Source organism: Sylvia atricapilla, chromosome 9, assembly GCF_009819655.1.
Source record: "Sylvia atricapilla isolate bSylAtr1 chromosome 9, bSylAtr1.pri, whole genome shotgun sequence".
Classification (NCBI taxonomy): Eukaryota; Metazoa; Chordata; class Aves; order Passeriformes; family Sylviidae; genus Sylvia; species Sylvia atricapilla.
This window is the reverse complement of record NC_089148.1, coordinates 18,601,369-18,625,115: the sequence shown is the minus strand read 5'-3', so window position 1 is coordinate 18,625,115 and position 23,747 is coordinate 18,601,369. Positions and strand designations below refer to the sequence as shown.

Sequence of the window (23,747 nt, the reverse complement as noted above, 5' to 3'; positions counted from 1 at the left end):
AGTTCTGTTCCCACTGAAGATGAAGGCAAATTCCCGGTGATATTAATGGGGTTAGGATTGTCCTTGTCTCTGTTTTTTGCTGTTGTTTTCTTTGTTGCAGTAGACCTATGCCTTTATTAAAGTTTTTGCCTGGGGGAAAAAGAAAAGCCACGTTGCTAAATAAATTATGAAATATTTACATTTGTGAAGCCAACCCCTTATGCCTAGCTCCTCCTCTGATATTAAGATGACACTTTTTATAGGGCTTCAGCTTCTATACTGCCATTATTCCTCTGTGGGATCCGAGACCAGGAGGTGACAAAACAGCCACGATGAGCCAAGTGACAGTAAGTAATACCCAGGAATGATTGCTGATTTCGACTCAGTGCAGTGAGAAACTGCTATATTAGACCAGTGATGGTTTGTTTAGTGCAGGACAGGATCAGAGATGAAACTGAAAAAAACATAAAACTGGGTAGGTTTCTAAACAAAGTTTGATTTTTAACCTGACAATGAAAGGCCATATGCTGTACAAAATACACGTAATAATAATGATCTCAGGAGCAGAGTGTTAAAGGCATCAGTTTGCTAATCCCTATGTATGTTCTTTTTACTTTCTTTTGTATTTGTGTTTACTTCTTTTTGCCTGCAGCACTGCCAATGCTACAAGAATGACTGTAGCTCACTTTAGTATCACCAGCTGTAAGGAAATAATCTGCAGTTGCTCTTGTGAATGTTTTGCATCTCTTGTTTTTATTGTATTAAGGCTTCAAGCCATAATAGTAGCTTCATTCTTTTAAAAACATGGTTTAGCATATTGTTCAGATATGTATGGTTCAAACTGGTTAGCCTAGCTTATGAATTTCTCCCTCCTACTTTTACCTGTTTAATGCATTTGACTTTATCTTACCCCACCTCTTGTAGGTTGGAAACAGGTAGTGACTTTCTCAGGTGTTGGTTTGTGCAGTGTTTTTTTACCACTTGGCTAAGTCACTTCAGTTTATGCCTTTTGCTTTCATCTTTGTGGTGTAGCCTGTGGAGACTGTATCTGTAAAACGGCTAAATGAAACATCCTGTTAACTGGATTTTTGCACAGCTAACTCCACAAGTTTCTCTGCCACTACACTCAAGGTCTCTGACTCCCTTGGTGTTGACCATTATAATGTTCCTTCTGCTCTTCCCCTCTCTTGCTTACCTTCAGTTGTCTTGTTCTCTCTTCTTCCTTTCTCCTGCAAACTATTTTTGCCGCCATTTCTCTGTTTCTTCCCATCTTTTGGCAGGTTGGTGAGCAGCTGGGAATACCACTGCACAAATTCTCCCAATCTGCTGTGAAGTGTTTCTTTCTTTGCAAAATGTTCTTTGCAAAATGTTCAGTTCCTTCATTCTCACCTTGACTTTCCTGAAAAAAATATTTGGAGTAGTTAGAAAGCAAGAGATCAAAAGATGAGATTTTCCTTGCACAGTGCCTAGGAATTGCAAGGTCAGAATGTGAAATGGAGCAGCTTTCAGAGCAGGGAAGATTTCCTGAAATTGTGCTGAAGCGGAGAACAGTGGTTCTTACCATGTTCCTACTAGTGTAAAAATACATTTTTAAACTGCACTATAGCAAGAGAAATACTGATATTTGGCAGACAGAACATTAGCCCAAAAAAGAACCCTGGAAAATGGCAGACACAAAAGAGCCCTGGAGCTAAAAACTCTCCCTCTTTAGAAAGTCATAAGTAAGCAACAAAAAGAAGACACTCAATAAAACAGCTTTTAGTGAGCTTTTGGCAAGTTTTGGAATGTAATGGAAAAACCACACAGTGCTACAATGTGATAACCTTAATTTGCAGGCCTTAAAACACCTGAAGACAGATTTTTGGATTACTGTATTATGATGCACAACCCTCTGGCTGATTTGCATGCAACATTTCTGTGATTAATAAATGAGGCAATGCTGGTAACTACTGTACTACAGTAAACCACTTGTAGCAATTGCCAGCACTCCAGCATGCAACATTAAATACTATGCTCTGCTCCTGTAAGCTTTGAATATTTGAACATCAGTTTGCAGTTCCCAGGCTTCAAAGTGATCAAAGGAAGGGAAGAGTGTTCCCTACTTTTATCCCTCTTACAGAGAACCAGAATAGTCAGCAGGGATCTTGTGTAACAATGTCAAGCAAAAGCAAATGAAAAAAAAAAAAATACTTACTAAAATAACTTGGGTAAAAGTGTAACACAGGTCTTTATAACAAGATATATTTTTTAAATCCTAATGTTTTGTAGTTAACAGTTTTAGTAAAATGAACATATCATAGAGTAGCATATGCTCAATACTGGGATGAATCATTTAAAGACCATAAAGATAAGCATACAATGGGTCTGCACTAAAAAATTGTATTATGCTGTCTGAATCCAAGATCTAAAAGTGCTACAACTGATTTCTTGGTTCAAACAAAACTTCTTGTACTAGATTCATGCCAAATTTGTGAGGGTTATGAAAAAAATCTGAAGATTATATCTATAATCTGGTATCTCCCGTCTAAATAAAAAAGTGTCAGACGTGACACATTGGGCTAGCAACCCAGGTTATAAAGATATCTATAATACACCAATATAGCTATCCTAGCTTGGAATTTCACATCAGGCTCTCTGCCTTTTACTATGAAGAATTTTTTCCCTGCTACAAACAGGTTTTTTTCACACTTAGCCTAATACAAATTTGTTCATCTCCATTCTCATTTTTTAATTCCTGTTTTTTTAAGAGATCCCTTGTGAAATTGAAGAGGTGAATCATATTCTTGCATCACACCCTGAGCACAGTTAGGCTTTGGCTTACTGATCTTTCAGGTGACGCTGCCAGCACCACTCTGCCTCCTGAACATTTTACTGCAGGCATGGGCAGCTTACATGTTCTGAAGCAATTCCTATATTAAGTACCCTGTGATGTATCCTTCCCAGAAACTGAAAATAAAGGTATAAAAGAAATCCACACAATAATTTATGGGCGTTAACATACGGGTGTAAGTTTCTCTGTGGATAATTATGTGGCTATGCTAATAATGCCAAGGATGCTTTGATATATTAAAAAAATTTCTCACAATGGTGTTATTGAGCATTTCATTAGTCAGAAGTATGCCTGCAGACCCCTGTGACAAGCCAAAGCTCCGGGCTACGTTAGCATGCCTTGAAGAAGGTTCCCAGCTCAGAGAAATTGCTCCAAAACTTCCTTTGACTTGCTGGCAGGCAGCTGGCATGGAACCCCCAAGTCCTTGAGAAATTCTCCAATACACTGCTCATCACTCCCATCACAAGAGCTCAGGGTATGTTTAGTTGCTGTGGAGACACCAGAAGCAATTCCACCACAAAGGCTGCCCTGTGAAGTGGGCTCAGGCTGCCATGCCTCTGCCTGTTTTCCAGTATTGTAATTGCCTAGCTGGAATTAAACTTCACACAGTTTAAATTTTTAAGCCTTCAGGATTTTTTTATATTTTTTAGCTTTTCTTCAATGTCTAATCCTTTGACCTCTTGCATTAATTTTGTGTAAAATGGCACTGTTCTAACACAGCAAACCACTGCTCTACTGACACAACTACCAGCATTAGAGAAGCATCTTCAGGCACACATGGGTTTACAGAAGAACCAGTCAGGTTTTTTTAGCAGTGTCAGGGAGGCAGTCCTGCTCTTGCTCTGGGGTGGCTGTGGGGAGATGCCCTGGTGTGGGGGGATTGGATTTGGAGAGGCTGTATCTGCATTTCCTGTGCCTCACGAGCATGTCAGGTGTGCTGGGACCGAGCCTTGGCATGTGGAAATTATTACAAGGCAATTTATACCAAACAACCATCCCTACTGCTGTGTTTGTTACAAACTTGGCTGCAGTACAGTACTGTTTAGTGGATTAATAATGTTTGCTTTTGGCCTCTCCTATTCCCTCGGCAAACAATTTTCATGTATAATAGATGTTCTCATTTAGTCTAACTAGAACAGAGCCCAAGGGTCAGAATAGCCAAACCTGCATGTTGAGAAGAGACTCCAAGTTTCCACACAAGACAGCAGCTTTCTTCCCTCTCCATGCCAAGGTCCAGTGTTTGGGTCCTTCTGCAGGGACAGGCCCATGTCCTCCTGCTCATGGGCCACACCACATGTCCCCTTTTGCAGGAGCCAGTCTGTCCAGTCAAAGGGGTCACAGTGGGAAGCAGAGGCAGCATGGAATCACTGGGACAGGCAAATATTTCTTGAGTGTTTGGCATCTTAAAATAGAACAGCATATTTTAAATTTTAAAACTTTGTTAATACATATATAAAATAGGCAAAAAGTAAACATTTCACACAGGGCATGCTGTGAGGGCACATGAGGTTGAGTAAGTGGCCTATGGTCTTGCATTTTCAAAGAAAGCCTTAAAGTTACAAACCTTTAAAATATATACTGTTTATTTTGTTGATTATTAGTCTCTTTTGGGAAACAGTCTGTCCATGTTTCATAATGTGTAGCAGAAATACAAGGATATGCAAATACAGAAGTTACACAACAAAAGCAAAAGTGAATTGAAGCTGTTTACAGTCAAAAAATGAGACAACCAGATCTGCAGCCTTTTTATTGCTACATCACTAAAATGAGTGTGTGCACAGCCAGGCTGCTGAGGTGCTTGTAGTGCAGTATGTTACAGCTGTTTCTCTGCATCTTCCCACTGCTCTTTATGCCTCCTCAGTTATATCCTCAGTTACAGCTAAAATGGAGGCAACTAGTCTTGGATATAATGAAAGAAGAATGTTTAAGTAGTCTTGTAAAACTTTATGACAGCTATTAATTCACCAAATAATTAAGAACAGCAATCAGCACTTATTTCAGGTGATGCACTGGTGACTTCTGGCCTGGGGAGCAGGAGGCTGGCAACACTGTTTTGATAACCAGTGGGAAAGAGACTCTTGGCTATTGATCCCTGTGACTCAAATGCTGTGGCTGAGTATTTGAAAACACTACAAGAAATACAGGTTGTGCCACAGATCCAGGTTCTTTCTGACACACATGGTGAGTTCACCAGCACTGTCTCCAGTGGAGGATTTCTTGCCAATCCTGTACACTGAAGTTGTACTTACAGAAAGCTGTGGGCAAGACACAAGAGCTCAGACAGGCAGGTTAGGTTAGTGTCTGCCATGAAAAGATAGGCAAGAGAAATTAATTTTGTCTTGGCTTATCTGAGTAATGCCCTACCATCCCATGGTGCAGTGATCTGTGTCACTGGCAATTTTCACTGCCACAAAAGGTGTTGCTTGACCACAGCTAGCAAAACAAGAAGTAAATATGTAAAACAATTTGACAGGCATCAGAGAAAGAACATTATCAACCAAATTATTTATTGAATGCTATTGGATCGTATGCAGAGAAAATAAAATAAAAAAATTCTTGCAGGATATCTAAGCAACAAAACTGTTTTCACTGAGACATGAGACTCAAGCTACGAGCTACCTTTGATCCAGACTGGCTAATTATGAAACCTATTCTTGTACAGTTCCCTTCATTATGTAGGCCACATACATTACTTCTATCTCTTCAAGAAATATGCACAAGTGTTTTCTGAAATTAATTTGTTTGACACTTTGTACACTCCGTTGTTTGGCTGATTGTTCAGGGTGAAAGGGAAAGAAATCTTCGGCCACCTCTTGTGGTTGTGGGGCATTTCTTTATACTACTTCCATGGAGGATCAGTGGTATGGACTATGAACACAGCAAAACAAGTATGAGTGGGACAGCCAGATCTTCAGACTGGAGTTTATATTAGCGATTCAGGAAAAAAAGAGATAGAAACATATATTTAGAAACATATTAAACATAGATACACTTTTGAAATCTGAACACAAGAGTGTATTGGTATTTTGCAAATCAGCTTTGTCTTTATAGCAAGACCACGCAAACTTCAGGTCCTAAGCCTGAGACTGGAGAGACTGAAAATTAACAGCCACATTTGTTGTAATGTGAAAATGTAGGTTAAATAACATCTTTCTTCAAATATCTTCTCTCTATATTTTTTCCTAATTGTCTCCATTTTTCTTTTGCCCACTATAAACACTGTAACTAACCACAAATACAGATAGAAGAGGAAGAATGCAATCAAACCATAGTTACTCCTTATTTTCCTTATTCATATTTTGGACATGTTTATTTGTTTATAAAATTGCTGTACATGAATAAAAGCACTAGAAATATTCCCAAGCTATTGGTTACAGATAATTTAAAGATGATTTAAAGTTCAAAAATTTCTAAAAATGAATCATGTAAAAATGAGGCATTCCTGTCCTAAGATCTACTCATCTCCCTGTCTGGATATTATTTTCTCAGCTCTTTTAAAGATTCAGCCCAAGCTGAGCAGAAATACTGGGATTTATCTCAACAGTGCCAGAAATCCAGGGCAATTTTGAAGTATTTGAGGGTACTTAGCCCTTGCTACCTGCCCAGACCTGACAGCCCAGCTCATGAGAGAGGTTTCTGTTGTCCCCACGTCCCAAGGTGCCCAGAGATGCCCGTGCAGGATGTTAACAGGGACGTGCTTTGGCACAGCCCTGTGCAGCAGCGTCCCTCCTGTCCCATGCCAGTGGAGATGGTAACAGGAGCCAGAGGAGCAAAGCAGAGCCCAGCACACACCCTCTGAGGGCCCCACACCACAGGAAAACAGCTGCCCTTCACCTGCACACCACCTGCTCCTACAGCTAACAAGGGGATGGCCAGCACATCTGGAAACTCACAGGGTGGCTTTCCAGAGTGAAAATACTGTTCAAGGGAGACATTTCCTACACTTCCCATGTAACAAGAGCTGTGCTGGTTGGGAGGAATGGTTGGTTATAGCTCTCTGGGAGCAGAAGTGCAGCTTTCATAGTGGGTTATCAAATGCCTGAAGGCTTGATAGATCTGTTCGTTCTGGGTACAGATGAACCCACCACTTCTCCAAGCTTGCTCGGCAGCACGGTTCAAGTCCCCAATGCATGTCCACTGATCTTTGTATTTCTTTGAAACAGCCCACTTGGAATGATCATTAATGGAACGAAAGGTGGAGTTCAGTGGCGTCCCTATTGTGTCTATGTTGTAGACATGGTAGTCAAGAGAGCAATTGGAGTAAAGTTTTTCGCCAGAACGCTGCCAGGATTCAGCTAACAAATCAGTCTTCAGTTCCTGAGCCATCCAGGCCACATAGATATCTGTGGAATAACACAGGGTGTGGGCAATCAGTGATTCATGTTCCTTCATTTGAGAATAGACTAAAAATTATAATCTAAATTGTGCTCAGTGAATTGTAATGCATGAAGTTGGCCAGAGGGAATTTTGCCCCCTCCCCTTATTTTGACTTTTTCAGAAGTTCATTTCTACTTTTTCCCGTTCTAGAAAACCTGTTACCAACAAACAGCAGGAAAAAAGGAAAAGGACAAAAAATTGCAAGTCTTCTTCATAATAAAAAGAAGATTATTCAAACCCCCTATTTCTTCTTTGTTGTTACTGTTGAATAATGGAACATAATTTTCTTGAAAATCTAGTTGTTGAGTACCTTAGAATGGACCAGACCGGTTTTTGCTTTGCTTTGTGAGGCTGAGAGAACATTAGGATGGGACAACATCTTTGCCCTCTGTTACATTTATTTCTGAAGCTGAATTTCTTTTTTCCCCCCTCAGAGAGAATATGAATTTAAAAATAATTTATTAATTCATATTTTAAGAATTAATTGAGAATGTGTTCTATAGTGAGCAAAAGGTTCTCTTACCATCTATGAACAAGCGTGACTTTGCAAAGTGGAGGAAGGTTTCACCGTGAGCTGACTGGAGCTTGGAGAGGTGGTGCAGGGGGGCTGAGGGCAGCCTGGACTTTGCACAGAGTTTCTGGAGATTTGGGAGATCATCTTGGAAGATGTCAGGAATGGAACAGTTGTAGATTCCTGGATTATAACTCAGCATTTGTTGGTCTGAGAAAAACCCACAGAAATGAACACATGCAGAATTAAAATGGGTTAAAGAAAAGCAAACGAGAGCAAAATTCTGTCTTGGACAGAAAACCTAAATCCTTCTTAATCTTCACAGCCTATCTCCTGGATGAGTTAAGTGTCAAAGTATTTTATTTTAGCAACCAAGAATTTGTGTATTACTTTGTATTCTGACTGGCCCTGCAGCACAAAGACTGGCTGGGAGAGTATGCTCAGGCTTTCCACTTACACCTCATTATTTCTAGCAGAACTGTTAACTGGTGGTCTTGGTCCACTGCCACTTCCACCCATGCTCATCTTCAAGCCTCTCTGCAGCCACAGAGCATCAGACATCATGTGTTAATCCAAACCTGTCTGTATTTACAGGAGTAGTTTCTAGTCAGTTACAGCTGCCAAGCTAAATGTAAACAGAGGAGATGCCAAGGGGTCTAGTTTGGTTTTAAGGAGAACAGAACTTAACTTTCAGCATCTGGATTGAATTTGCAGAAGAAATCTCCTTTTCTAAACAATGCACAGCTCAACTGTAGAAGTCCTTGCTATGGATAGCATAAACAGCAAGGGAACAAATGGGCTCATTAGGTGAGTTAATGGAAGACCAGTCCATCAGAAACATTCCAGTCTTTCTGGCTCAGGAAATCCCTGAACCACAGATTAGCAGAAGCTGGGAGATGAGGCAGGAAAAGCATTAGCATATGCATCTCATTTTTTGTCCTCTTCTGCTAAACACATGCATAGATGTGTTTCCACAAACAGGAACCTGGGTTAGATAGCTCTGAGGTGTAGCCAGCTTGGCAATTTGCACAGTGCATGTCTTTCATTAATATGATTTGAGGTTTGTAACTGAGAAAAGAATGAAAAAACAGTGTGAAAAGAGTTGAGGAACATGCCAGTATGATTTCTTGTAATGTCTTTCGATAGTCCCTTCTCAGGATTCCAGTAGCAGTTATCACTGCCAGATAGTTCTGAATCTTGCTGCTATATTTTGTTGGGTTTTGGAATTTTTTATATATTTAGTCTTGACAATTTTTGCAGCAAAGAAATATCTATGAAAATTCTAGGTGGTATTTATTCCATACTTCATATTTCTGATGAGTCAAGGCTACTACTCCAGCTCAAGCAGTAGTTGCCTTACATTTTTAGAACTGCAGATGACTGCTGCTGACTGAGCTATTACTGTTAAAAATGATTAATCATCCTACTTTGTATTTCCAAAGCATTTTATTTGCACGGACTGAGTTTACTCTTGATATGCACTTGCGACTATTATTATTCTGATAGTCCCCAAGGGAGATGAAAACAGAGTGGAAGAGTGAATTTCCCACATTCACACAGGAAATCATTTGATAAACACAACTGAAGCCAAGAATGCTCTTTCCAGGCCCCACTTGGTTTCCCAATGTGACAAAAAAAAGGTCAAGAACAAGGAATTTTTGAGGTGAAACCTCAAGGAAAGCAATCAGAGAGGTGTGGTGGGAAAAAGGCTTTCTAGGGGAGAAGCTTTTCATACCTATTTCTGTGAACTGATCATATTTGAAGGTTATACAGATGGCTGTCTGTCCAAAGGACTCCCCAGTAGATGGATATCCATAACCATCCTCAGGGCTGGGAGGGAACAGGGGCACACTGTGAATCACCCAGAAGCCTTGTGATTTATCCAAGAGCAGAAATCCTGTCAAAATAAAAGTTACTCCAAATGAATTAAGGAGGAAAAAACCCTGAGATGATGGAGCTGTGCCCTATTCTGGTTTTGCTGCTGCAAGATACCACATTTCAAGGTGTTAATGTCTGCAGTAAGCTCTTCTGGAGTAGATTAATAGACCATAGGAGACACAAATATTGTATTAAAATTGCATAAATTCTTTCCTGCGTAACTCAAACTGTCATCATGTTTTATTTGAAAAAAATCCTTTCACATCCCCTTCCTCTGCTCAAATTTTGTCTTCAAGTCTTCTGACAATTTGGTGATTGTGACCCTCTCTACATTGCTCATCTTTCTTCACTTCAAATATTCACTGGATAAGGGGAAACAGATTCTGCCAATACCGTGTTTCCTTTCCCAGACCAAACTGTCCCCCATGGGGAAGCAGCAGAGAGACAGGCTATGCTTCTCCCCTGCAGGGTGGATCATGGCTCCTGAGCTGTGCCCATTGCTGCAGCCTGAAAATACAGCCCTGCAAAATGTGCTCATTTCCACATTAGGCTGGGCAAACCCCATCTGCTTCCATAGGGGAACATTTGAACTCCACTGAAAGTCTCGATTTTCTGTAATTACATCCTACAGTGCTTCCATGATCTTGGCAGCAGTTTCTTGTCCCAGAAAGTTTGGAGGGGTTTCTGTTGAGGGCATCTTTCCCTTCACATCTTGTACTGCTTTGCCATCAGGCACAGGACGGTGTTAAAAGGATCTGTATTAACCTCAGCTCTTGAAACAAAGAGTCCATAAGCCCCTTCACACAGGCATATGATGCCACATAAGATCCTTCACACAGCACACACAGCACAAGCATAGCAAAACCAAAACAAGCTGCAGCATAGGAAACTACAAAAACCACACACTATGCAAATCACTGTTCAGTTTTGCTTTAGGCAGGAATTTTAGATATGCAGATAGACAAACGGACAGACAAGTAGATGCTATCCACAACTTTGGAAAGGAAAAAATAGTAGTTTCGGACTCTCCCTGTACCTTTGGTGTGTCCAGATTTCGACCTTTTGGAGTCTGATTCAGGGATCTCATCGTTGTATATCGCATATGCAATGGTGTTCCTCTGCAGGGAAAGAGACATTTCTGAAACATGACACTCAGTAAAAGGAAAGCATTTAAGCAAACATCTGCTGGGAACAGAAGAAAGAATTCAGAATTCCTCTGTGTGAACATCCTGAGCCTAATCCTGCTCCCAGTTCAGCTGACACAGTCTCCACAGACATCACAGTGAAATAAACGCAAAGACTCAGCATTGAGGGCCTCAGTTGACATGAAGTGGAAGTAGTCCCATCACTGCAGTAGCCCTTTCCCAAGGGCTGAATATGCTTGCTAAGCCAGTTTACATGGGTTTAGTGGACACTTGCTTGCAAAGAAGTTCTGCTCTGTTTTTCAGGCTTCTCTCTGATTTAGCAATCAGATCTGGTAAAAATATTTGCTGAGTAAAAATAGACATGACAACTGTTCTTACGAAGGGCAAGCAATTAAAGCTTTTTTGCAAAATATTTGCATATGGCCGCACCTTATTTCCCCTGACTAGAGAACTTCAAAGCAGTTGGGACATGCCTCCCCTCCCAATGTACTGAGCTTGCAAACAGTTTATTACAGCTACAGTAAGACTGGGGATAGGGTAGTTTTCTAGACTGCCGACATTTGAGTGACTTCTGGGAGTATCTTCTACATACAAATTGATTGCACCCTACCACAAACCCACAGGAGAGATGCAAAGACACACCCAGACTCCCAACAATACTACAGAGATGAGAAAAAATAATTATAGGGAGATCTTGTGATATTTTACAATCACTTCACACAAATGTGAGGTGTCTGAGTATGGGAGCAAAAAAGGTCAACAAGCGACATATAACTGTTGGAGCAGTCACAGTGATTTCAGGGGGACAATGAAAATCCAGATTTGATTTGAGTCAGAGTATGAAACACATGCACATAGGAGCTCCGGCTTAGGACAAGTGTCTGTAACAATTACCACTGACCTTGGTTTGAATTCACAACTTCAGATGTTGCTCAACATGAATTGCAGAAAAGAAGTCAAAGGGAGAAGGTACTAACACTCTTTTTTTGATGGACAATATTCTAACTATATGAAAAGCTTGACTACAAATTAGAATTTTGAGGATTATTCCTAATTGTAACCAAAATTGCAAATAATCTGCCCAGCTGTCAAGGTGCTCTGCCCTCTATGCGTTTTAGCAGATCTATTAGTCAGGCCTGGCCTTATGTGCTTATTTTGCCTGCTCTCATGTCATCTGCATATAATATCAAACACTAACAAAAATATGTCACTTGCCTTGGATTCATATGTCTCATACAGCTGCTGCAGTGTTTGTCCCAGAGCACCCTGTGTCATGTTGATGAGGTATTTACCAAGCTGCCACTGTGGAACCAGGGCATCCATGTACAGGTATTCCAGTCCCAGTGTGGGAATCTGTCCTTTGGCATGTTTTGGCAGCTTGTAAAGAGCGAACCTGCAATAGTAAAGAGCAATTGTTTTCTTACCACCACTCCTGTTGCTGTGACCAGACTGCTGTTGGTACCCCTGAAGAATTTGAGGTGGCCTTGATTGACTTCATGAAATCCCTATTGCTCCTGGTTCTGGTAAAGAACCTCAGGTCCCAAACCCAGTCTAACATTCCCTTAAGACAAACAATTTATATATTATATAAATATGGCTTTATATGAAATAGATAAAATTAGGTATTGAAATTAAAAAATGAATTATATTATGTTTATATGTATCACAATCACAAAATAAGTATAAAGCAAGGTGATAAAATGTAGTTCCAAACCCACTTTCTATAACTTGCACTCTGATGAACTGTTGCAGACTGGAAATTTTCAAACCATTAGCCAGGAATACAAATCTCTTCAAAATTGTCAAGTACTCAATATTGTCAGTAAATGGCTCAGTTCATACTAAGCTTCCTGATAAAGTAAACAAGTTTTCCCAGTGTACAAGTCCATGGGAATAATCACAATGTAATAACTCAACCACTTTCTCTGAGGGCTGTAATTGAGCTATTAATGTCAACAGTAAGGACTGAGTGGCATTATTTTCAATCAATGCTATTTAACAAAAATGCAGCCTGTGCTTAGCCCCTCAGTATATCAGGAGGAACAAACATTGCCCAGTTGACTTACAGGCTCAAGTTGGTCAGAAAAGACATCTCCAAACACAGGAAAACATTTTGCAATAGAAGAACATTTAATCCATGGGAAATGTACATGTAACAGGCAGGAGAAAAACACACACCAGTGGTGGTCCTGGTAATTCGCCTGCATTGCCACTGACTGAATGATCCCCCTAAAGTATCTCAGGAGAAATAATTTCTGATGACAGATCACAGAGAAGAAAGTGACTGATATAACTAGGCTGGGGAGAGTGCTCTGTGCCTATACATGCACCAGGACTCACAACAATCCCTTTATTTGAAATAAAGATTTGAAATGAAGATTTAGAAAGAAGAGGAACAGCAGTAGTTACAGTAGTAAGAGTTGATCCAGGAATTAGTAGATGAAGCCTTTCCAAACTTCTTTGACACCTACTGAAAGATTTATGCTCTGGAAGTGTTTACAGCCTTTCATCTGACAAATCCACCTTAGCAGGTATGCCTACAAAATGCTAGTCATTGAGCTATCAGGAAACTGCCTGCCAATTCCCAGTGGATACAAGTTTTGGCTCTTTCCAGAAAGCCAGCTGAGTGTATTACCAATTAAAGTTGCACAAAATCTTTACTGCTATTCAAGCACAGTAAATGTCTCAAGAACTTAGGCATTTGTGGGAGCAGAGTAAAAGTTATTTTCTGAGAACCAAGAAAAAGCAAATCCACTTAGACCAGATTAGCAATTGTTTCATTGTTTGCTTGGCACTGAACAGAACGTACAAGCAAGAATCACATCTTTCCTTCTTCCCTTTCTCCCCACACCCTTAAAAAAGCCCAAACAAACAATGTGCATGGTGCCTTCAGTTCTTGATTCACATTTCTCAGAAAGCATAGTTTTGGCTTTTATTTGCAAGGAAGGCTTCCCACAGAACACAGTGAGTTTAGATGAATAAAGGAAAGACTCTGCTCTCCCCAGAGAGCCGATCCTATGGCCATTTGCTCTGGCAGCCCCTGTGGGAGGCGCAGTGAGGACTGTGGGATGAGATCCCGAGTGGAATGAGAACAGCAGAGACTTCTGCCCGCCCAGGTAGTGTGTGTGGGGAGGAGCTGCCAGCACAGCTGCGGAGCACAGATGGCATCGGGTCAGATAAAGCAAGTGATTCCTCTGGTTCAGTGGCAAATGAAGGGTGTGTGAATACTGAGTAATTATGGAATACAGCAGGATGAAACCACTGCATAGCAGGAACTCACATAAACCTCTTGATAACTGAAAATAATGCAGTAATGTTGAAAGGGCATTGACATCTTTTGCTTAAGAGGAGGTTCTCCTCAGCAGTTTCAGTTCTGCTTCTCCTGTCAGCTTCATAGCAACCAAATCCAGATTCCAAAGGCTGACTCTTTCTTCTCAATAAACCAGGATGACCCCAGCAGACAGGCAAGTTGCTCGTCTTTTGATCAGGGCATAATATGAAAAGGAAATCAGTGAAAAGGAAATCCCCCTGTCCTGCCTGCTAAATTTGTGAAAGGGAACATAGATTTGCCTGTGCAGACCCCCAAGTCCCCTCCTGGAACAGGCCCCACATCACTGGCATTCACACAGAGGCACAGGTGATTTACTTCTAGCCCCAGCCTTCCCAGAAATTCCTTGGAATTTCTCAGAAAATTTTATTATAAAAATTGTCTTCATTTAAGAAATGGACAATTTGTATATATATTGGTCCGTGATGTTTTTTGTTTGTTTGGGGGTTTGTGTTTGTTTAGTTTTCACAAAAAATCCTCATTCTGCAAGGAACAATTCCAGTTAGGGAGAAATGAAATATCTCATACCTTTAAGTTCCAGGTAGTTGCATCAACTAAGAGTCTGATTCCTGAAAAATTACATTATCCAGAAGGTCCTTAGCAAAGGTGACAAGTCATAGGGACGGATTAGACGCTCATACATTTGATGCTTTGCCAACAGAGCAAAGCCAGCTTTGTGCTCCTGCCTGTGGTGTGAGGAGCACCAGTTAGCTCTGTGTGCAATGGGCAGCCTTCTTTGGCGCTTGTCTCCAAACTAACCCTTGTTCACAAGAAAAACATTTTTCTTTTGAAATTGGTTGATACTTACCTTCAGGAAGCTTTATGCGCTCTTTTTAAAGAGCCTTCATTTCACCTTTTAAATCTGGGCTGGATATTATGCAATTGTACTTTGCGTCTTTTCATCTCGGAAGCGCACTGATCCAATTAACCATTTAATAGCCGAAGTTGGGCTCGCTGGGGGCAGCGGGGCGGCACCGGCGGTACCGTGACGGCAGCTCCGGGCACGGAGCGGCTCCTGCTCCAGGCACGGGGCACAGGCCACGCTGCTGCCGCCGGCACTGCCCCTCCGTGCCGGCAGCAAGGGGACGAGGCCGGTGAGCCTCAGCCCCAGGGGAGATGTGGGCGCTTTCCCCGCTCCTCGGCGTGTCCCGGGCCCGGCCGTGCCCCCGGGGCTGCCGCTGCGAGCGCAGCCCTGGCACCCCAACACAGGTTATGTTCCCTTTGATCGTGAGACGTGAACGCCGTGTAAAACCGTGATCGTTTGATTATCCTGCACTTAGTCATGATGCAGCACGGTAGTTGGTTCAGGGAAATGAAATCAGATTTCAATAACTTATCCGAGGTTTTTCAAACGCAGCATTCAGCCACTACTGACAGGCAAACAGCGCTGAACTAAGGATTGCCTTCGCATTGCTTCTCGGTGACCCACCCATGCCTGCGGTTTAATTTCAGTATTTTTATTTACTCACCCAGCATTTCTCCCCTGCGCGGTGTTTACTCACCAATCCACCGACTGCCCGCGTTCATTCCTGCAGGAGATCTCAGCGGCCCACAGGGGCACGGAGAGAAATAAGAGCAAAGCAGGCCGGCACCAGGCAGATCCCGCAGGCATTTTGGTTTCCCGGCTGCGCAGGGCGAGCCCGAGTGGCTCTGAAAGCAGAAGTTGAGCTGAGTGAGCTGTCTGTCAGCTGCTGCCCACGGAGCAGCGAGCACACACACCCCGGGACCGCGCCGCCAGCCTGGGACACGGGCCCACGGCAGGGACGGCCACGGACAGCGGGCCAAGGGCTCCGGGGAGCCGCTTCTGGGAAACTGCTTTTCTTTGGGCAACAAAATGACCAGTTGACAAGTTATGTTTTAGACAAAGACCGGGAAAAAAATTACTATTAAGAATATTCATGGTATCCCGCTTAAAAAAAAGCTCCAACCTGAAGATATCGAAACCCCTTTTGTTTTCTTTTTAGCGCTCCATAAGTGACATACAAATTTTTCACAACTATCCGAAAAACCCCCCTGGTGTTCGGACAAGCAAAACACCATTTCCAGCGCGCTGCTGCTCCGCCCAGCCCTCGCAGCGAGCGCAGCGCTCGGCCCGTGGCCGCAAAAGGGTCAGCGCCTGCAGTCACCCCTGGGAACCGAGCTGGACTCTGATCTCTGAGCCAAAGGAATTGACTTACAATTAGCTAATGCTTTTTACAACTATTTTCACAGTGCATTAGCATTTCTCTGAGAAACAAACATGTCTGAATTGAGCAATTTCACATCTGATAATCTTTTAGCAATTCACACATAAAAGGCTTCAATTTATATTTTGGTGGGGGAAAGTGCTCTCTCTTCTCATAATGCCTACATGAAAAAGGGCTGATTTACATTAGAAGTTGTTGATATGGAGTATGGGATATTTCAGCCTCATGGAAACTCTAATGCAATGAGCTCTGGAAATTCTACCACAACAAAAATCCTCACAACCTTTGCAGAATTTTGTCACCTTGCTAGTACAGCCTCTCTAACACTGTAAGGGATGTGTAAATGGGGTGTGTTTGACAGAAGCAGAATAAAACTTAATAGAGCTTAATGCAAACAAAACCAGTGATTCCAGAGAAGAGACTCAGTGAAGGTCTATATAGTCAGGACTAATTCACAGATTACAAATGAGAGACTAGTTCACTGTGACTCCTGTTCTATAATCTGTCCCCCAGAAAATTTTAAAATTTTATCACAGCTGCTACTAACATAATATTAGTCTCCTTTAAGCATTTTTTGTTTCCATCAGGACTCTGCAATTTATAAGGTAAATATTCTCATTGTCAGAGGTAACTACAAAAATAAAGGCCATAAGCACTGTTTATGTTTCATTGACATTGTTTCATGACAGCATAACTTAGGCTTTCACTGCATTTCTTTACAACTGCCATGTGTTTTCTTTGCAGATCAAGGACCTTGAAGTCCTCAACTGTGAATATGGCAAGAACACAATAAAGTTCCTTCGCCTTCATAGAGAAGGAAAGAAGCATTTTGTTAAAGAAGTGGAAGTGTGTGCACATCTCCGGCTGACGTCTCCTCAGGAGTACCTGGAAGGAAACAATTCTCTTGTGATACCTACAGACACCATAAAGAATATTGTCCTTGTGTTGGCCAAAAAAAATGGGGTATTTTTAAAACTTTTTTAACTAGCCTTGCTGTTTCTTACAACTTCATTTGGAAGTATTTGCTATAATAACTTTTTATTTTCAACTGGCATATCAGATCAGTACCAAAGTAATTTTCAGTGATTTGAGAGTTTTCCTCCTCCACTGCTTGTCCTGTGGACTCTTTCTTAGTTTTCCAAAGCCTTTTTTTCTCAAGAGCTAGCACTGGTTTTTGTGGATTTTTCATATAAAGCCATCTCTCTCTTTTTTAAAAAAATTTAATAGCCCATAATCCTGCATTATTCCTACATAGTATTTTTAAACAGAAGGTCTCAATGTATGAGACTCCTCTTAATATTTCTGTGCTCTTACTGCCACCAATTGCATGTATCATAATGACAATCTGTAGCACTAAATTTCTCCATAATGAAATCCCATCTTTACCCTGTAAATCAGAATTATATTATTAAATTAGAATATTCTGTTAATTAGAATATCACCATATCAATCAGAATAATCACGATAAATTACTATTTCAGCATATTATCCTCAAATCATAAGACTCCTGCAGCAGTTTCTCTTATCCAAGGACTGCAGCTTAGTGTATGACAGAATGGGAGATTTTTGACACAACTGTAGCTGCTATTTGCAGCGTATGCTGCAAGCTGGTCAAATGACTGGGCACAGTGAGCCAAGCTAAGAAATAAGAGAAATGTGTATGTAACCGCAGTGATTCTTCCCAAATACTTAGAACAACCAGAAAAATCTACTTTTGTACATGAGATAATTGCTTCTTTCTAATAATACTGTTTGCTGCTTTAGATCCCAAGTTTAGAAGAATTTGCTATAGATATCTGCAATCACTTCATGACAACATTTTGCCAAGTGGCGTACGTCAAAGCCTACGTTCAAGAAGTACCATGGCAACGTCTGCATGAGGTATCTAAAATACTAATACATTCCATTTGTTTATGCCGTACTTATTCCTCACTCTCTTAGCTCCTGTTTTCAAATTAACATAATATTTATGGCACTTCTACTTACATGTCTGCTCTAAACTGCAGGATGGTGTTCCCCACATCCACTCATTCATATGTGTTCCCGATGGGATCCGCTTCTGTGAAGCTGAGCAGTGCCGGAACGGTGAGAAAAGAGCTGTCAACGTCCCCTACTTCTCTGTAAATATTTCTGCCAATGAGAGATGAAGAAGGCCTTAGAGAGCTATGGGTGTTACAGGGCTGAGGGCACAGCCAGAGGTCTAAACCAAAGAACATTTTTATAGTGTAATTTTGACGTTCTTGATCTCTGAGACACGGCCGAAGAACTATCACAGCTCACATCTGTATGTATATCCCAAACATGGATGGTTACAACAGCACATCCAGCAGAATTGTTACATCTTGCCACAGGATTTAACAGCCTTCTGAGAGCGGGCTGCTTACTTTTCTACCTTGTACTTTAACCTGCTGTCTCCTACGATCCTTACCTGACACCACAGTGCTGCAGGCCAATTGCCTGGTTTGCAGTAATTTTCAAACCCCTATCAACATTGCCCTGATTTTACTTCTACGAAAACAATTTCATTGCTGCAAGCCAGACTAGCTTGAACATCGTGAGCACTCAGGTCTATATGTGAACCATTTTTCACATGAAAATACTTCAGAGTGTACTTACTATTTTTACATGCCACACATAAACAAAGCAGTATTTGACTTGACCAAGAGTTTTGTGATACTTTAAAGACAGGCTTTCAAGCTCAGCTGTCTGTCCATGAACTGGTATTCCAAAGGAAGTGTAAAAATTATCTCTACTTGCTATAGCAACAAAAGCCTAAGTTCAGTCTCACTGTGATGGTGTTTTGTTTAACACATCTCTTGGATTACTGGGAACCAAGCTGAGGCCACTGTATCATTTCACACAATGGCTTCAGAGGTTTAGGCATTACTTCAGTACCTATCTATACTACATTAATGTAACTTAGAACTATTTCACTTGCAGACAGGACACAAGTTTTGAAAGGTTCATCTCAGCACTGTCCCTGTGTTCCTGCTGAAAGAACAGAGGCAGCCTGTACAAGTCTCCAGTGCCACCTGGCCTCATTTTTTTAAATGTTTCTAGTAATGTTAACTACTGCTGTAGTTTTGGCAGCCCCAATAGTATTGACAGTACTTTCTGGAAAATATTAAAAAAAAAAAAAAAAAACCATCTGAATTTAAAAAAAATAAAACCAAAAAAAACCAAAAAAACCAAAACAAGGGTCTATACCTTTCTGAAAAGCTGCTGCTCCTAATGTAGATTGTATTAAATTTTTCATCATCATGAAAATTTAACATACAATTCTGCAAGTTCAGATTCTACACAAACAGAAAGCCTCTATGGCTTACTGAAGAAACCACCTTTCCTTGTTAGACTTCTTTTCATGTAGCCCTTTAGTTGTTTCTTTAGAAATCCCTGCCTAGGTGAACAATAACCAAAGTGAAGATTTTAAAATCACTTTTATTTTTCTTCTAAGATAATGTTCTCTATATTTAGCATCCTCCTATGCACCTATCAGCCAGACACGGGAGTTCATTTCTCAGTTAATCCCATCTTTTAACAATTTTCTCATAATGAAAAAAAAAAAAAACCCTAGTGAGGTTTAATAGAATTATCTTTTGCCATTATATCAGCTGATAAAAGGCTCAGAGTTTTTTGGAAATTCAAAACATCATAAGTAACTTAACAGAATCAAAATTTGTCAGTTGAAGACAGCACAAGCACAAAAAGCACAGCATGAGCTGTTCACCTTGGAAACTCTCCCTGGGTGCTGTATCCTTTGGAGCGAGTTTCAGGTTGATTGCTGCACAGCCAGCCAGCCTTTCAGTCAATCTTTTGTTGCAAGGAGCTCTTTCAAAGAAGGCTAAGTATCTGAATATAAGATAAATATCCTCTCCAGGTTCACTGATAGTATCTGTGCTATACCTGTGTGTCATGGTCTTATACCCAAGTGATGAATTATTCAAGATCTGTACAAACCCCAGAATATCCTGTCCAATGTCAGTCTCTTTCTTAGATTTTTTAAAAACTTTAGTAAATGAAAGGAGGGCAGTGGCAAAATGATAGATAGACTTCCTTAGACTCATTCAAAAATAATAATGAATGTAAGCAAGAAAAGAAATAGATAAGATGCAATTTCAATAATATCCAGTCACAGAGCAGTTTAAAAACACCCAACCCCCTAAACAATCATGTAATTTAGAAATGTCTACCATGGTGGAATTATTTTCAGTATAAATTCCTTCAAAGACATCTTTTAAAGACAAAATTTGTCAGTCTTCCAAATCCAAGGCTGGATTACTATGCACTTGACATATTCAAGGATTAATTTTGAACTAGCTAGTGTGAGTACCAAGAGCAGCACAAAACCAGCAGCTTGGGCTTCAGCCACTGACTATCTGCACAGACCCTGGATGAGCCTGCATGCCACGAAATTTCTCTTTGCTGAATCAGCTTTTTGGCAGCTCTGGTCAGTGAAATTTTCAGTTACCATCTTGGTGTGCTCTAAATGACTGACTGAAATTGAAATAGCTGCCGGTCAAAAGGTGTGTCAGAAGAAAAAGTTCAGGTCACAACTGCTTGGTCTTTAGAAGACAATGATCCACCCATGCAGCAGTGGTCCTCAACAGCTCATTTTATAAATAGTGGCTAAGAGCAAAGTCTCTGTCAGTTTGCACCTGTGGGCGGTATCTGTACCAGTGCCAGTTCCTGCTCATTAGCTGAACTGCAGGGATTGGCATTGGCTCCTGGCTGTCGTTCTCACAGATGCAAAACTCCCAACAGGATGGGTATCTAAAGCAAATTACGGACCAAGGCTCAGTCTTTATAGAGAGAATTTTTACATTTGTCTGTGTTCTTGGAGAAGGCACCACATCTCTTACTCAACATCACGGCACTGGTAGCCTATTTTATTTCCCTTCAGAAAATTGACATCACCATGAGCCAACCCAACACATGTCACAATTCCAAGCAAGTGAGATTAAAAAGTCTATCCTCAGTTTTCTTTAACTGCAGATCACTTGATGGGATTCTCCATTTTCTAGATTGAGCCTAACTCCAGTAGTTCCTGTCTTGTTTCTGATCTTTCTGCCAATATCAGTGTGCAGAAAGTTATTGTCTGCTTTCTGGCTCTGGAGCTGTCAATGTAAGTATGCACCCAAAGGTTTCTTTCTTTGCGTGAAAAGAAGCTCATATTTTCTTGTAATTTTCAATCACAGGTCCTCTGATTGTCTTTGCTGGAATTAAGGACCTGAAACTTATGAAGACAACACAGTCTGGATTTGAAGGCTTCTATAAGAATGAACATACCACACTTCCTGAAAGGCATGACAGGATTCTATGTGGAGAGCTCTTCTGTAAATGGTCATACGGCGAATGCAAGGATTTTGACTTTAACTGCATATGGTATATATAATATCAAGTAATACTGATTTTCCAATCTATACTCACAAACTCCCTCTAAACAATACAGATCTAAGGACCAGATGCACACCTGCTGTGCACCAGCCACTCATAGGTCTCAGTGGCAGCAGTAAGCTCTTTCGAGAAGGGGTGAGAGATATGTGTTAGGGGTACTCCTCTCTCTAAGGGTACATCATTGGACAGGATTCAAATGTTCAGTGTTCAGTACACTTTAGGATAATAAAATAATTTGTTAAACAGTTTTAACAAAACCTATTTGTGAATTGTATATCTGGCGGGGGTGGGGAGAGGAAACAGAATTTGGGCAACAGGACAAATTGTTCTTCCAGAAAATCCGATGGGTTATATATTTGTCAGATAATACATGCAAAATATAAACAAAACCCACCCCTCAGTAGAGCTTTATAGATCTAAGCAGAGACAGCTGATACAAGGTTTTGTAAGAACCTGTGTTACCTCTAGGAAGAAAATCCGTGAATGTATCCTTGAAGCCTTTGCTGGACCACCTGACTGTGGGGAATATTCACCCTCTTACCAGAAAACTGTCAACTGTATCCAGATGCTTGTCCTTTCCAGAGTGTCACAGGTATCTTCTTTCCTACTAATGATGTTTTTCTTTAACAATAATGAATGTTAAATGCACCACTGAGAAGACCAACATGAGACTGTTATTTCCTCTGTCAGTTCTAAGACTGGAAACTCCCCAGCTGAGAACACAATGGGGGAGAACATCACTCAGTTCTTGGCAGCACTTGAATAAAAGTGAAAGGTGTGCTACACATGTTCACTAGATTGCATTTGATCAACTGTACTGAGGGGGTGGCATTTTTCTTTTTACACAGAGTGAAAAGCCTGCCAGGTTGTTGACTGAAAAGGTGCCCTCATTCATTGTCTCATCCATTTTCATGGTTTCAGGTGCAGGTCATAGAAGTCGTCTTGAACAACACTTTTTATAATGTTGTAGACATGAAGAATCTAGGCTTGACCAATGACAAAGAAGTAAGTAAATGCTTCAAATACCACTTGACTGCCCTCTTTAGAAATATTCAGCCTCAAAGCATAGCAGCAGTTCTACATAAAATAAAGTGAGCAAACTTTCTTCCCCTAGTCCCAGTAAAAGCTGATTACAAAAGTAGGATAAATAATTGTCTTCTTCTCTTATTGATAAAACCTAAAGGTCAAGTGCAATACTCTGGACATCAAAATGATCTGTAACAGAGACTGTTGCTGAAAAATTATTCCTGTTTTCTCCACCGAATTTGACTGCCAATTATAATGTCAACCTGTGCATTTTACCCAAGCAGAATGCACTGTGGCATCCCAGATTGGTCCAACAGTGGATGAGGTACAAGCCTGGGATCAGGCAGAGGGCAAGAGGTAGGGGGTGAGATGTATTTGCTCCTCCCTCCATAGCTGCTCTAGCTGCCAGCTAGGTGCAACTGAAAGTCTGTTACAGCTGACTCAAAGCTGTAATTTTCAAAGAGAAAATTTGAGTTATTCCATTTGACATCGATGTCTATCATCTGTTTATTATCTAGTCTCCCTCCAAAGTCTTGTGATTCTGCTACTGTGCTCTCCTATCTTCTCCCTCTTTCAGGTGGACATTATAGATCCACTTGTGATAATGTCAGCATCTACCACTGATGTTTGTAAGAGAGAGGAAGGGTCTGGGCATCATTCTATAAGGAGGTGAATAGCTGCATTTTCTGCTGGCATATCCATGTCTCAAACATAACCTTTGTGTTCGTGCTCATCTCCCTCAGGTTTTGGTTCCAGTGGAAGCTCCTTATGGCTCCTGTGCTTGCACACTTGGCCGGAAGAAGTTTTTTGAAGTACAAAGCCACATGCTGAGAGATGAGAGGAAATGTCAGTTTGGACTGGCAGCTGCCCAGGGAAACTAAACCTCTTGGCTATACTCAACCTTCCTGATAAACTTAATAGCATGGCTTTCCTATCAATGTTTACTCCTTATTGGCCTCTTCCATTGCTGCCTACTTTTCCCTCTATGAACTCTTGAACATGGGATTTATGAAGGACACACAGAAAATCAGAAATCAAAACCTGTCCCTGAATTCCAGTGTCATTTGCAGACTGAAGTGCCCCAAGGTCTTTG

At 41.0% G+C, this 23,747-nt stretch overlaps 2 protein-coding genes across 2 annotated transcripts; one reads left to right on the top strand and one right to left on the bottom strand.

Annotated features, from left to right (window-relative positions):
* Positions 1–4,370: 4,370 nt before the first annotated feature.
* On the bottom strand, positions 4,371–18,329 carry DNASE2B (deoxyribonuclease 2 beta). The gene is made up of 7 exons (XM_066325130.1): positions 18,221–18,329; positions 15,551–15,698; positions 11,936–12,113; positions 10,612–10,693; positions 9,433–9,594; positions 7,710–7,907; positions 4,371–7,152 (listed from the first exon to the last, which is right to left on the bottom strand). The coding sequence occupies exons 2-7, from the start codon at positions 15,658–15,660 to the stop codon at positions 6,797–6,799; spliced, it is 1,086 nt and encodes a 361-aa protein (XP_066181227.1). The 5' UTR covers positions 15,661–15,698; positions 18,221–18,329; the 3' UTR covers positions 4,371–6,796.
* LOC136365186 (uricase-like) lies at positions 16,435–23,747 on the top strand. Its single transcript, XM_066325537.1, has 8 exons — positions 16,435–16,473; positions 16,934–17,197; positions 17,999–18,115; positions 18,241–18,319; positions 21,430–21,616; positions 22,097–22,220; positions 22,550–22,633; positions 23,398–23,747. Exons 1-8 carry the CDS (start codon positions 16,435–16,437, stop codon positions 23,533–23,535), a joined length of 1,032 nt encoding a protein of 343 aa, XP_066181634.1. The 3' UTR covers positions 23,536–23,747.